Raw genomic sequence first — 15249 nt, forward strand, 5'->3', positions numbered from 1 at the left:
GAAATTCTTAGTGCACCCTGCGTCTCTCTGAGAAGGATTCTTTACCGGCTGCGTCTCCCGTAGGACCCTTCTGGTCGTCGTTCTGCATCTCACTTAAGACGCTTCTTATGGGTAACTGTATGACTATTCTTCCTCCCTTAGGAAATAGATAGGAACTTGGATACCACCCTTAGGAAGCATGGAAACCTCCATTAGGAAATTCCTAGTACACCCTAAGGTCGCCTCTTTGCGGGCTGTGTCTCCCGTAAGACACTTCTGGTTGTCGCTCTGCGTCTCCCTTAGGACGCTCCTTATAGGCAACTGTATGACTATCATGCCTCTCTTAAGAAATGGATAGAACTTGGATACCTCCCATAGGAATTTCCTGGCGCATCCTACGTCTCACTGAGGATGCTTCTTTGCAGGCTACATCTCCCGTAGCAAGCTTCTGGTCGTCGCCCTACGTCTTCCTTAGGATGCTCCTTACGAGTAATTGTATGACTATCATGTCCCCCTAAGGAAACAGATAAGAATCTGGATACCTCCCTTAGGAAGCATGGAGACCTCCCTTAGGATATTCCTAGAGCACATTTCCTAGTTGCGTTTTCGGAAGGATGCTTCTGGTTGTCGTCCTGCGTCTCTCGAATGACACTCCTTATTGGAAACCGCTTGTTTTAAATTTTTTTATAGACATTCTGGAATGAGAACCTAAACTTGTATTGATGTTCATGAGATTACATCGCTTTATTCGAAATGGAAATAACTGAATAAAGAATCCAAAACTTCTAGTAGTGGCTTCTCTTCTTCATAAATATGCACTGCTCAGTCATTTGCTTTGAGCTGAGAGGGTAGGAGGAGGCATCATAGATAATATCTTTGAAAGTGGCAGGCATTCCATTGTCATGGAATTTCCTTCCTATTCTTGGTGTCAAGCGTATAGCTCCCTTTACCACCGGATCAGCTAATAAAGTAAAGGCCGTCCCAATTGGATTTCATCTTTTTGGACCCTTGTCTTTGTGTAGTGACGAAGGCCTTTCTTAGCACAAGGTTGCCTGCTTGAAATTGTCTGATCTTGGCTCTTTTGTTGTAGTAAGACTTTAACCGCTGTTAATAGGAGGCGACTTAGACAATGGCCTTCTCGCGCTCGCCTTTTAGTAAGTCAAGGTTGAGCCTTATCTGCTCAGAGTTCTACTCAATACTACCCACTTCAATGCCTATGGAGGGGACAGTGACGTGAGAGGGAATGATTGCTTCAGTTTCATAGGCAAGGGAAAATGTGGTTTCACTAATTGGTCTTTGCTTGGAGGTGCGATAAGCCCATAGTACTCTAGGGAGCTCTTTAGACAATCCAATATTATTTTGTTGGATGCCTCGGCCTAGCCGTTTCCCTGAGGATATCTTGGGTTAGACAGATGCTGCTTGATGCAAAAAAAATTTTAAGAAGACGGTGATCTGCTTGCCAATGAATTGTGAGCCATTGTCGGTAACTAGTGATTATGGGCAACTAAATTGACAGATAAATCCTTCCACATTGCTTTCTTTAGTAAAGGATAGAGTTTCAGCCTCGATCCATTTAGTAAAGTAGTCAGTGGCAACGATCATTATTTCTTTCTTTCTAGGTGTCGTTGGCATGAGGCCCACTAAGTCGATGACCCATTGCATGAAAAGCCACAGACTATTCTACGGATGGTAGATTTCGGCAGGTAGGTTAAGAACTGGTTTGTACTGTTGGCAGCGATCATATCTTTTGACATATTCAATGGAGTCATGGCGCATGATAGCCCAGAAATAGTCGATGTTTAGAACCTTCTGGGCGAGTGACTTGCCCTTAGAGTGGTTGCCACACTCGTCGTCGTGAATTTTGCAGAGGACCTCAAGTGTTTGAGGGTATTTTATGCAGGTGAGATGAGGGCCGAAGTATAATCTAGGAATGAGCTTATCGCCTTCCATGTAGTATCTTGCGACTTTCTGCTGGACCTTCCTAGCTTCAGACTTATCCGTTGGTAGATTTCCATTCACCAAGTAGTCAATAATGGGGTCTTCATTGATTTGCATTTAGTCGATTGGCTCTATTTCTTCAATGATCAAGATGTTCGATCAGGATGGAGCATCTGGACTGGGTGTCCAGCACTGATCCTAGCTTGTTAATGCATCTGCATGAGTGCTCTCTGCCCGTGGAACTTGTTGGGTGGTGAAAGTAGGGAACTCTTTCAAAAGTCCTTGGACTTTATCGTTACAAGGACCCCCAAATTCTGTTATGTTAGTGTTTGATTATTTTCGTTATCTTTGGATTGTTTGAGGAGAACAATATAATTGGGCTTATTCAACAATTTATATTTGGTGTTCCGTTTAGAGAATGAATGATAATAATCCTCATACAATAGTATTATATGTTTATATATGCTAGCACATATTGGTGTGTGTATATATACATTATAAATAATAAAAAAAGAAGCACACATACATGCATACATATAATACAAAATATAATAGTATTATGCTATTAAATATATTGGCCAAAGTATATAGTCTAAAGTAATATAAAGTATATAGTCGTAAAGTAATATACTCCTATATTTAGTATATATCATATATAAATAAATATGTGGGTGTTGAAATATAACAAATAAGAAGAGGAAAGGAGAGGAATCGGTACTATTAAATATATTGAATATTTCTTTATAACACAAGTGTAGTGTGGCCCTGGAAATCGGTACTATCTATTAAATTTTTTAGGTTTAAATGTTAAAATAATTCCTGTGTTTTATTCATTTGGTCAATTTAGTGCTTGTGTTTTCAATTTGGCTGATTTAGTCCATTCTGTTAATTTATTGTTAAAAAAATCATAAATATTACTTAAATTAATTAAAAATCTCTAATTATTAATAAAACATAAAATTTCAATTTAAAACTCAAAAAAAAAAAAGTTTTAACAAAAAAATTATTGACTAGATGGAGAAGATCAGAGAGTGTCTTGCTGTATATATATATATCTCTCTCTCTCCCTTTCTTACTAATTTTATAGATTACACAGAGAGATGAGGTACTTTTCTCAAAGTTGCACGGAATAGAAACAAAAACAAAAACAATTGATTAATGAAAGCCGCATTGGGAAGGAGGGACCAATGTAGGGGTGTAGCTGGGCAGGGGTCGAAAAGGCAGGAGATTGACGTTGTGGTGGAGGAAATGGGGAATCGAGTTGAGGTAGTACCGGCTCATGAGGATTACACGGTCAAGTGAAATCGAGAGGTTGGGACCGTCAAGGGAAGATCATTCAGAGAAAGAGAGAGAGAGAGAGAGGGGTGGTGGGCGGTGGCTGCTTGAGAGGAGAAAAGGGCTCAGAGGCTGCTGGGTTTCCCAATATTTTTTTCTTTATTTAAAAAATCTAAGGCTTTTGGTTGAAAGGATTTTTATTTTGTTAAGTATTCATGTGCTTTTTACTTGTAAACTACAATTAGTAATTTTTTTAAACAACTATAGTTTTTAAATATTAATTTATGAATATTTTAATGGTAATATAACGGAATAAACAAGATTGACGAAAAGAGTAAAACACAATGACCAAATTGGGCCTAATTTCAATTTAGGTCTTCAGAAGTGGGCCCCAATGACACTTTTGGTACACCATGCCCAAAGAAAGAAAGAAAAATAAACAAAAAAACAAAAAGAAGAAGGTTAATTCCAAATGGTGCTGCCAAGAAATATCATGAATTTTATAATTTTTATACTCTTTTTTTTTTGTTCGAAACTAAATTCATCAGTGTATTAGGCCATCTCCAAGTGAGGACTACAAATTGAAATATAGTTCAAAATTCCCAAAACTCATCTCCAAGAGTGAGCTACATGTAGGGCTACAAAAAGAAAAAAGAAAAAAGGGAGGGCTATACAAAGGGAATTCCTAAAAATCAGGCCACATGTGGCCCTTTGGCTAGCTCATGCTAAATAATTGGATGGGCCTAGCTGAAGTCACCTAGCTGTTAGCTAACGTTAGCTATCCTAAATTTTTTGTATAAATACTTACCTCATTCTTACATAATTTTTCACAACATCTTTATCATTTTATATGTTATCCTTCATCAATTTCTTTTTTTTACATAATTTCTCACATCCTCTTCATTCTTTTACAGACTATCCTTAATTTTTTCCATTTAAATTAATTTTTAAGTTGTTTTTAAAACAAGAAAAAGACTAAAACAATAAAAAATCTAATTAGAAATCTATAGGGGTAATCATGTGCCGACATGTGGATGTCAAAAATCATATCCCAAAATATTTTTCTCTTCTAAAATGTATTTTAAGTAGGATATACAGAGTAGTTTAATTAAATCATCTAATAAATTTACTTAATATACTAAAACTATAAAAATATTAAATTTTGCCCTTTGTTGCTAGAGACAGTTAAAATGTAGTCTGATACACTATTTCTTATCAAATCATTTATTAGAGGGCCCTACTTGAAGATGACCTTATATCACAGAAAGATAAGAGAAAACACATAAGAAGCCCCCAAACCACACAAGGAAATAGAAGGGTGCCCATCCAGCCACAAAGAAAACAAAGGCCAGGATTCAAACCACGTAAAGGAAGTAAGAGAAAGAAAGAGACGCCCAATTAAACTTGCACAATACAATTTTCAAACTTATGCTCGAAAGATAGCCAAAAACAAAAAAACTATGGAGAGAGAGAGTGTTGGGTCCATGCATGCAGTGTTGACAGCAAAGTGGGAAGGCAGTCGAATGTTGTCTATATTCAATAATTCAGTCTTGACGTTGATGCATGCATGTGTACTACGTTGAATCAATTTTCAAGACCCACTCCAACTAATAAGCTATTTTCACTTCTTTTTGTATAAATTTGAAAAAATACAATTTTATTTTTCACCTAAGAATATTTCTAAAATATTCTTTAATTATTAATTATAACAAGAATATTATAACTAAATCTACTAACAACAGAGCGCTGAACTATGTTTGATATGAGTCTGACATCCTATAACATCCTATACAGTATTGTAGAACTAGTACTGTATTCATTAATGTGAAGTGAAAAGGAGTTCAGACCAAAAGGAGTTAACACTCTCAGCTCCCTGAACTGCAGATTCCAGCTAAAAAAACATCCCTCACATGTATGTTGGCTTACACTGTTTTCGGTCTTCATACAAAGACTGAGTCCATTCATCATCTTTGAGTTCAAAAAAAATTCAAGAATTTTCCACCATCTTTTTTCAAATTCTTCATTTGTATATGACCTGTGGACGAACTTTTCAAATTCCGCCATACAATTTTCATGCCGTTTAATTACATGGCCAAGATTTTTAGAAACCTTCCCCAACATATGCCACAAACAAAAACAATGGTAAGCATTCTGAGGTAACTGATTTTTTAGATTTGTCATGGTCAGTGATTATTACTTGTGGAGCGTGCCCAATACCACCCATAGCTTTCAGCCACGTCTGTTGATTCCCATAGTAATTAATTATCCCGTGTAGGGTTATGTGAGTTGAGGTTTTTGCCCTAAGTTCTTAGAAGTCATTTTACAAAGTACAAATTGTCCCTTAACATTCAAATTGGGACCACCTCTTTTGGTTTTCTCTACTTGTCAGACACCCTTTTATACATCAGTTTTCTCGGCAATTCAGTAGTCATTGATTCAATTTCTCATTGTTTTGGTTGCTAGCCGTTCATGTTAGTAATCAATTTTAACTGGGTGGTTTTGCTAATCCAACATCAACCGTCCATTCCTTTTAGAGATCCAACGGCTGAGCATCACTTTCATGAGGACCTAGTTGGTTTTGCTAGACCTGGTGGGCTTCCTCCAGTAGTTACTAGTTTTCTAACAAATAATGCAGTTTAGCGTTTCCCAAGCGACATATTGAGTTGTTGTGTAGAACTAATACTGTATTCATTTGAAGTGAAGCGAGCTTCTTCTCCCTCTCTCTCTCCCGGGTTCCTCCTAACTCATTTTTCGGTAAGTACGTTCAGACCTTGATTGTATCTAATTACTTAATTATCTATATATAGTTAAGTTGATATAATTAAGAGGCCGTTAACTAATAGGGAGGTACGGACTGTAACGGAACTACCATCACACAGGAAATGGAAGCACATCATCGAACACAGGACTTTGAAGAAACAGACGGTGATGCTGATAACTTGCGCTTATACCAGCAGCTGTACAGCTATGCTACTCGAGGCAACACAAATAGATTTAACGACACTATTGCAAATGAGCTTCATGATCCCAATGCTCGAGTTCAGCTTCTGTCTCGACGAAGCCCCCAGAATAACACATTTGTTCACATAGCTGTGAGCTCCGGCCATGTCGAACTAGCAGCCAAGATCTTGCAAGAACACAAGCCCCTTTTGTTAGAGAAAAACTTTGAAGGCGACACCGCGCTCCACATTGCGGCCAAAGCCGAAGATATAGATACGACAACAAACACTCTTCTCCGTGAAGCACGAGGAACAACAAACATTGAAAATAATGCTGATGTATTGACGTTGCTGAGGATGAAAAATAATGAGGAAAACACTGCCCTGCACGAAGCCCTGATTCAAGGTCACCAATTAGTAGCCAAGTGTTTGATAGAGGCTGATCCTGCCGTTTCACTTTACACTAATAAGGAACAAAAGTCCCCTTTGTATCTGGCCGCTGAACAAGGGCTTGTTGAGATAGTGAAGCTAATAAAAGAAAAAGCAGTTGAGAAGGACACAGAAATTCAAGGCAAGTCCCCGTTGTTTGCTGCAATTCTAGGCCGCCAGAAAAAAGGTTCGTACGTTGAAATAATAATTCTTTTTTTTTTTTTTTTATCAAATAAAAACTTCATTAGATAAACTTCAATAGTACAATCAAGGATATAAACAAAACATCTAAAATACGAATCCCAAGAGGGCAACAAACTAGCTTGCTAAAAGCAAAACTAACGCGGACAAAAGCCGCACCAAAACTACTAGCTCACCACACCACAATTAGCCATAAGCCCAAACAAAGCCCATAAACACAACATAACCAAAACCCTAAATCAACCCATGAGTCTAAACAAACCCTACCACCAACACCTGAAGAAGCGCCGTCGCGGCCACACCCACCGCCGCATTCATAACAGATCTGGGGAAAATATGATTTCCAGCGATCTACCTGCGCATAAGAGTGAACAAATAAACGAAAACAATAACTTTGCCAAAGAACAATTGGGTGATTTGCAATAACCTCCGTCAAAGACGATGTAAAATTAAAATTAAAGAACATGAGCGGCTTTAGGGAGCGGGTTTTGAGAGTGGGATTTGATTGAGAACATAGACTAAAAGGAGTGATGGGGAACTTCAATCTAACCATAGCTTAGAAGAAACCACCACAAGATGCTTTTTATTCAAACCGCCCAGTGGACTTATTCAATAACCTAAAAGGAAAAGACGAGAAGAGAAGAGAGGGAGGAGGGGCAGTGACGCTTCTTCCTCCTCCCCCCTTTATGGAATTTTCTTTTAGGACTCAAAGAGGGAGAGAGCGGCTAGGGTTTGGGAAAAATAATTCTACTTTTTTAAATAGTTAATATGACTTTTCCTCTTCAAACTATTGTTTTTTTTACAACCCATCATTTTATTTTTCTAGAAATAAAACCCAACTATTATAAGTAAAATCCGATGACTATAATTTAACTCATCAAGTTACCTAATTAAGCTTAAAATCTGATTTATTGTACTTTTTCAGATTACAAAAATACCTCTAATTTCTGTTTTCCATTATGCATATTAATGGTGTTTCAATTTTGCATAAATTTTAAATTAATATTGGTCAGATAATTTTTATATCCATTTCAGGTTTTAATAGTTCCCTATAGTTCTTGAAATTAATTTTTTCAAAGGGAAAGAATGTGTTTTTGCTCCCTATAGTTCTTGATCGCTACATTTTCTAGGTACATTAAAATACAACAAACTAAGGTAATTAATTCTTAGTAAACTTCAAAAGAATTATCGGTGATTTTAAAATTGGCATCTAATTTTAAAATTGGGTTTTACTTAAAGGTTTTATTATTGGTGGGTTATGGTCTAGAATTTTTGAATTGTAAGGGGCTATATTAATGTGACTATTTTTTTTGTCGCAGCGACCAGTGTGATAAATTTTGATAGATGTTACAACCTCTTCATAGAAAAACATTCTCATTATAATCATGTTGTTCTAATTTATACAATATTCATTTACTGATGCCAGAAGTCCTAAAGATAATATCAAACATGGAAGCAAATATTTTGAACTTAGAAGATGAGAAAGGGAGGACTCCACTGCATTGTGCAGCATCAATTGGTTATTTAGAAGGGGTTCGCTTCTTAGGCAGACGTCTCAAGGATTCTCATCGAAAGGATCATTATGGGAACTTCCCGATCCATTGTGCATCAAGCAAAGGTCATGTCGACATTGTTAAAGAGCTACTTCGACATTGTCCCGATTCAATGGAATTGAGGAACTCAAGTGACCAAAATATACTCCATGTTGCAGCAAGATGTGGCGAGGAAAATCTTGTCAAATATTTTCTCAAGAAGGTTGAGTTTCAAATGTTGATAAACCAAAAAGATAACAGAGGAAATACTCCTTTGCACTTGGCAAAGATGTACCATCATCCCAAGGTTGTGCACCTTTTCATTTTGGATAGGAGGATCAACTTCAAGGTCTTGAATGATAGGGGCATGACAGCTCTTGACATGTCAGAAAGCACTTTGGAAACTAGTGCATCATATCATGGGGTAAGTTTGTGCTATATCTACTTTTATCATATTATTGATGATCATGACTTTGGCTATCATAACCAAGGGACTTCCTTGTTTTATTTAGTATGTTAAGTACAAGTGAGCATTTAGTAGTCTAGAAATTGAAAAAAGAACTAAAAGGAGAAACAAGTAATTGAGAAAATACTGAAAACACTTGAGGTTGATATAAATAAGTTGGAATGGATGATTTAAAATAGGGATCATCATTCAACCTGTGATCCGTGGTCCAAAGTGGGTAGCCCAAGAGTCTATGGCCCAAAGCTCAGCCTGTCCTGATGGTTAGGCTAGCCCATTGCCTTATATTGCCTTATTTCCATCCCACCATTTGGAATCATTTAAAATACTAGAAGTTCAAATTTCCAACAAATCGAAATATAAAAATTCAGTTCAAATTTCCACCATTTGTTAGTACCACTTTGCAAAACCCAAGCAAAGGTGTCTTATAGCAGTGTAGCTCGGAAGTCCGAGTGTCGTATCCATAGAGAGCGGTGTAAAGAAAATAACATAGATGAAAAAGAACAATTGTGATTAAGAAGTAGGTTTAATCAAGATTTGATTTAAAGAAAATTTAATTGATTAAAACACTAAGGCATTGGGGTTCCACTTTTAACATAAGCATGCAATTCTTATTAATTTGATCCACAAAATATTTTCCATTGTAGTTGTTCAAAATAATTAAAGCTCTTTTTAATTTCCTTTAGAAGTATTCTAAGTATAACTTGTAACATTGGCAACAAACTATCAAAAAATAATCTTCGTCGAAATTCTATTAATCTTACTAATTATCTCCTCTTTTAAAAGCATGAAAGTTTTTACTACACAATGGGAAAAACATGATTGAACCCATGAAATAGAATATCAAACATTCATCAATTAATTAAAAAGAAAAACTACAAATTCCATTTGAACAAAACTACAAATTCATATTAAAGCTCAAGTTTGGATCAAACTAATAAAAATTACATACTCATATTAAAAGCTTTCTCCCTAGCTAGTTAGTTTCCCATAAAATAAAAATAAAGAAATTAAAACTAGAAGAATTGGAGGAAGGAGAGAGAGCTCCAGAGAAGATTGTGAGCTTGCTGTGTCTTTTGAAGCTTGAAGACTTCTCTATTTATAGGGCTAAGAAGGAGAAACATCATGATGGATTCCAACACCATCATTCCTATTTTAATTCAATACCTAACTCCCACTTCACCTTGCCTATGTTAGTGTGGTTGGAATCAATTACATTGTTGAATTGTTTTCTCTTTTTCTTCCTTTCCTTGTGGCTTTCTGTTTGGGCCTAAATTCTGCGAAGCCCAGCCTATTTATGCAACCCACAAACATGAGCATAGCTTGGGCTTGATATTTAAAAGAAACTGAAGAGCAGCCTAAAATAGAGAAAGCCTATACTGAATTCTCGAATTCTGCGAGCCTAACCCAGAATTTGTCAAACCCATGATAAATGAACAGTCTTGGGCTTTGAAGAAAAGGAAAGCAGCCCAATCAACATTAGAGGCCCACGTCTTTTTCAAAAAATGGCAGAGGTTTAAGAACACAAAAAACTAATAAATAATAATGTGAAAGGACCCGCCCCGAATTTCTCAAAACCCGAGGCAAATCTTGTGGAATTCTCGACATCATCTCGATGTTGGGCCCACTTACTAAAGACCGAGACTTTCTGCCGAAATTTCGGCAGAGTCTCCCCTATAAATTCGACATTTTTCAAAATTTCAACCTTCATAAAAACACATTTAATATCCACAACTGGAAGCATGCACAATATAATTTCATGCAATTCACATAAACAGCCTTCGGCCTTCCAATAATTCTCAACAAACTACCAAACATGCTAACAAATCAATTCATGTCTTAAACAAGGCAAACAATAAATTCAAATATGAATTATGACTACTAAATTTCAACATATGAGGTTTTAGCCTCCTAACACAATCACATTTTCACCTAAATTTCAGGACCAACAACATGGTCCGAACCAATCTCCATATAACAATATGACTAACATTTAGTCCGCGGCTGCACCTAATAACCTTAGGCTGCCTACGTACCCTCCCTGAGGGATCAAGCCACACGTAGTTCTTCCATAAAACCTAGTTCCACACATAGGCGATACCTTATTTCATTTTCCTGTATTTCACATAATCTCCCCATACGCTGGTACTACCAACGCCACGTATGGGGCCTGTCAACACGCCGAATAATCTACGCCGAATAATCTACGCCACGTGCGACCATACCATACTATCACAATATCTCCCCGTATGCCGGTACAACCAACGCCACGTATGGGGTCTGTCTCAACGCCAGATAACCTACGTCACGCGAGACCTGCACATCATATCACATCTCCCCATATGCCGGTACAACCAACGCCACGTATGGGGCCTGTCGACACGCCGGATAACCTACGCCACGTGCGACCTCAACACAATATCACATAATCTCCCCATACGCCGGTACAACCAACGCCACGTATGGGGCCTGTCAGCACGCCGGATAACCTACGCCACGTGGGACCTAACTTTCACAGGGTGATACTTGTAGAGTAACCGAAATCCAGGGAGGTACCTAAAGTAGTGCGTATAGCACTTCAAACTGACATCCTAAACTCTTTTTATACCTTTACAAACATATAAATATATAATTTAATTCTAATATTGTGTAAACCTCAACAATAGTCTAGCATTCGATAATCCCCCTAGGAAGGTGAGATTACTCTAGGAGACTCACGGTCAACCAAAGGTCAAACTACCCTAACCCTGGTCAAACGGGCCTACGGGGGCCACGACCTCCAAATTCTGATCCGAAAGTTCCTATGGGTTCTATAAGGTATAGGGCACTAGTCCTGCAAGTTTGGTTCAGATCGGACGGTCGGATCACTCACGATCGCATGATCTGACGGTTATTATAAAAGATAAACTTTAAATTATTAAATCGGAACATCCGGGGCTCCGATTCACGATCCGTAAATTCCTACACGATTCTAGAAATACCTAGATTAACATATATTAAATTTGAGACCATCCAAACTATCGAACCCGGATAACGCGCACTAGGCGATATCCGTTAGATAGTCAAACGACGTCCGAATTGAGATCCGCGAAATCCTACGCACTCGTGACAACCTAAGGATCTCATCGAGACATAGTGCTACTTCACTACCCTCGCCCACGCTCCGCCACATGCGCCAGCACCGTTAGGTGTCCAAAGCGATTACGCATGGCCGGAAAATCTCAAAACCACGGCTCCAAACTCCTACCCCAAGTATAACACCCTATTTGGAGCCACTTTTGTTCTTGGACCTACCCTAAAAACTGACCGGAAGTGGCCGGAATAGCGATCCCAAAACCGGCCGAATTTCAATTCGAAAATCGAATTGCCTACGCTAAAAATCGATCCAATCCTACCCAACAGGCAGCTAGAATAGGAAGAATCGATGAATTTCCATACCTTGATCGCCAGAAGTGGTGGCCGGAGGAGGGAGATCTGAGCCGGCGAAGTTCGAGCGAAAACCGGGCAAAAATCACCTTTTTTCGGCTGCTGGAGCGGCGCCCGATGTCGGGGGAGGGCTGGGTCGTGACGCCGAGGTCGAGCAGGTCCTTTTGGCACCAGTCCCGTCCGCAGCCGCGGTCGGTGGCTGGAGGTTCGAGGAGAGAGAGATAGAGACCGACGGGGAGAGAGAGAGAGAGCACGCGGGAGAGAGAGAGAGAGAGAGAGAGAGAGAGAGAGAGAGAGAGACCGACGGGGAGAGAGAGAGAGAGCACGCGGGAGAGAGAGAGAGAGAGAGAGAGAGAGAGAGAGAGAGAGAGAGAGAGAGAGAGAGAGAGAGAAATCTGATTTTTATAAAAATCCCATTTCGAAATAATTATGATTGTGCCACTGGGTTTCTTTTGACCATATCTCTCTCGTTACAACTCCGATTCAAGCCCACTACGTGTCTACGAACTCATCTCAATACGACCTATCCAAAAATACTAGTCACTGCCCCAAACTCTCTCCGGATAAGAAAATGACCAAAATACCCCTATCTCAAGGGTAAATTTATAATTTTCCTTAAATAATTTAAATAATTTAAATAAGGGGTTTAATTTGGAGTCAGGGTGTTACATAATGAGTAAATAAATCAATGAAATTGCCAATTAAATGGCAATTCATCACTAAGCAGGTCAAAAAACCTCTAAATTGGATTAAGTCCAGCTTCTGAAGAATCCTCGCCACTTGATCTCAAAAGCAAGTCCGCAAATCTTTTCCTACTAAAAACTGGTTTTCCTAGAAGAGCCCCACGTGACTACTTGACTTTGAAAAGTCAAAAATTTAAACCATCACAGAAGAGTTATAGAGAGTTAATGAAGGCAGGTACAAAAGGAAGACTTCTTCAAATCTTTGCAACAAAAAGATCAAAATCCATTTTTTAAATACATACAGAGAATCTCTGCACAAAAGCAGGTGACCTTTCCAAGAGATAAGCAGACTACGATCTCAAAAGATAAGTAGGAAGCAAGGGGGTTGTTCAAACAGAAAAAAGCAAACTGACCATCATAAACAGATTGTATCTTTCCTTCTTCCCAAGGAACAAACAGAGAGCAAAAGGGGTTGGTTTTCTTTTTGGGAAAAGTAAGGAAAAGACCACCATAGGAACTGACTGTTGATGGTTCTTCTCTGCCAGAACAGATAAACTTCCCCGTTTTCTTGGCATTTAAAATAAAAGATCTTTCTTTTGAAAAATCTGCAGCCCATTATTAAAAGATTAGAAGCCTCACTCCAATATTTTCTATAAATATGAGATGAGGTGAATAGATCAAGGGACAGCCAAAAAACCAATAAAAACAAAACTCTCAAAGTCGCAATTAACAACCTAAAAATGACACTACTACATTTTACGCTTTGCGCGACGAAGAGGATTTCGTTGCAGAAAGTCACATTTAGTCGCACAAATTTCAGCGCGACAAAAAATTCGTCGCTCACAATCCGTAGTGCAAAGAGCGTGAAGAAAGACTTTGAGCGACCAAGTTTCCGCATTCGTCGCGCAAAATTGAGCGACGAGGTTAACCATTGTTGCACCAAAGGTTTAGGGACGACACAGTTGTTTGTCGCATAAACCTTTGCGCGACGAAAGCATATTCGTCGCAGGTATATTTGAGCGACGAAGAGTATGGCGCGACGAAACATTCATTCGTCGCGCAAAATGTTTTCGCGAGACGAATATCTTCGTCGCGCAAGAATAAATATATGTAATTAAAATGTTGTTTTTAGTTTTTTTATTTTGTAAAATGTGAATTTGCGCTACGAAACACGTTTCGTCGCGCAAAATTAATATATATTATTTAAATTTAATATTACTTTTTTTTATTTTGTAAGAAAATATTTTTTTTTTGGGTAAATAAATGAAATTGTAATCACAAAATGAATTGAAGAGAACAAAAAATTATATAAAATAAAATAAATGTGTTACAAGAGAAATGTTTAAAATATAATTATAAAAATAAAAAACTAATCAAATAATGTACCAAAATCTACTTGGTCGTCAGGCATATGTAGCTTGGAGGTCTGGGGGTCCACAGGGGCAGTGGTCTAGCGGGCATGCTTGGAGGTCGACGCATCAAATTGCGGGACTGGAATGCTGGACCGCGCGAGGGACTGCAGAATCACCGACATCTGACCCTGAAGCACGGCCACCTGTGCTGGCAAAGCAGTCACCTGACTGTTTGACTGCGCTGATGAATGGGGTCCAGTTCCCTCCGCCGGGCATTCTCCATCCCTCGACAATATGTTCCCGGCCTCCTCCCGAGAGTCTGATCCAACGTCTCCGTCAAGATATGAAATCCAGCATCCTGTGGAAGATCCACAGACTCGATCGGAGTCTCGGGAGGAAGTTGAGAGGCGGACTCCTGAAGAACCAACTGGCTCCTCTCCACCATCGTCGTCTGTTTAACATAATATAAAATATAAATTAAAACATGCATATAATTGAATGCGTAACATAAGAATTACAATTAAATAATACTTACATGAAGGGACTCGGCCAACTCATTCCCATGTCGAACATAAACGTCACCAAAGACATCGATCTCTGGGAATTTGGACCCCCCCTAAATTGAACAAGAGAGGAAAAATATTAGTATGAAAAAAATAAATTAATAATAATGACATATTAAAAATTAAATATAAATTATTTTATTATTACCCGCCGCTTTACCCGCCGCTGTGCATCCATCCTATATGCGAAGGGCCTGGAACCGGAATGGTGGAGAAGAGTCTTCTTCTTCCTATTACCCTTATTGACTTGGGCTTTATTCTGTTATACAAAAAATAAAAAATTAAATAATAATGAAATATAAAAAATTAAATAAACATTAGTAAGAAATATGTAATAATTAAACAAATATTGTTAAAAAATACCACATAATCAGGCGCCTGAAAATGAGCGCAGAGCCATGCCCAACTTTCCTCCCACCCCTCAAGCTCCTTCGGACAACCCTCCTGAAGAGTGACTTGCGGATCATCA

At 38.4% G+C, this 15249-nt stretch overlaps 1 protein-coding gene across 5 annotated transcripts in view; it reads left to right on the forward strand.

The window, feature by feature from the left end:
- Positions 5638–15249, forward strand: part of LOC18782644 (protein ACCELERATED CELL DEATH 6) — a 29533-nt gene continuing 19921 nt past the window's right edge. For 4 of the 5 annotated variants that reach the window (XR_002270559.1, XM_020558818.1, XM_020558821.1 and 1 more), the window contains exons 1-3: positions 5638–5946; positions 6036–6747; positions 8188–8717. Coding sequence is in view for 4 of the 5 variants with exons in the window: in XM_020558818.1 (XP_020414407.1) it covers positions 6075–6747; positions 8188–8717 (1203 nt within the window). In the remaining variant the exon portion in view is untranslated. The remainder of the gene's footprint in view (positions 5947–6035; positions 6748–8187; positions 8718–15249) is intronic. The other variant, XM_020558819.1, reaches the window with a different exon arrangement.

This window comes from Prunus persica, chromosome G3, assembly GCF_000346465.2.
Source record: "Prunus persica cultivar Lovell chromosome G3, Prunus_persica_NCBIv2, whole genome shotgun sequence".
In the NCBI taxonomy this organism is placed as follows: Eukaryota; Viridiplantae; Streptophyta; class Magnoliopsida; order Rosales; family Rosaceae; genus Prunus; species Prunus persica.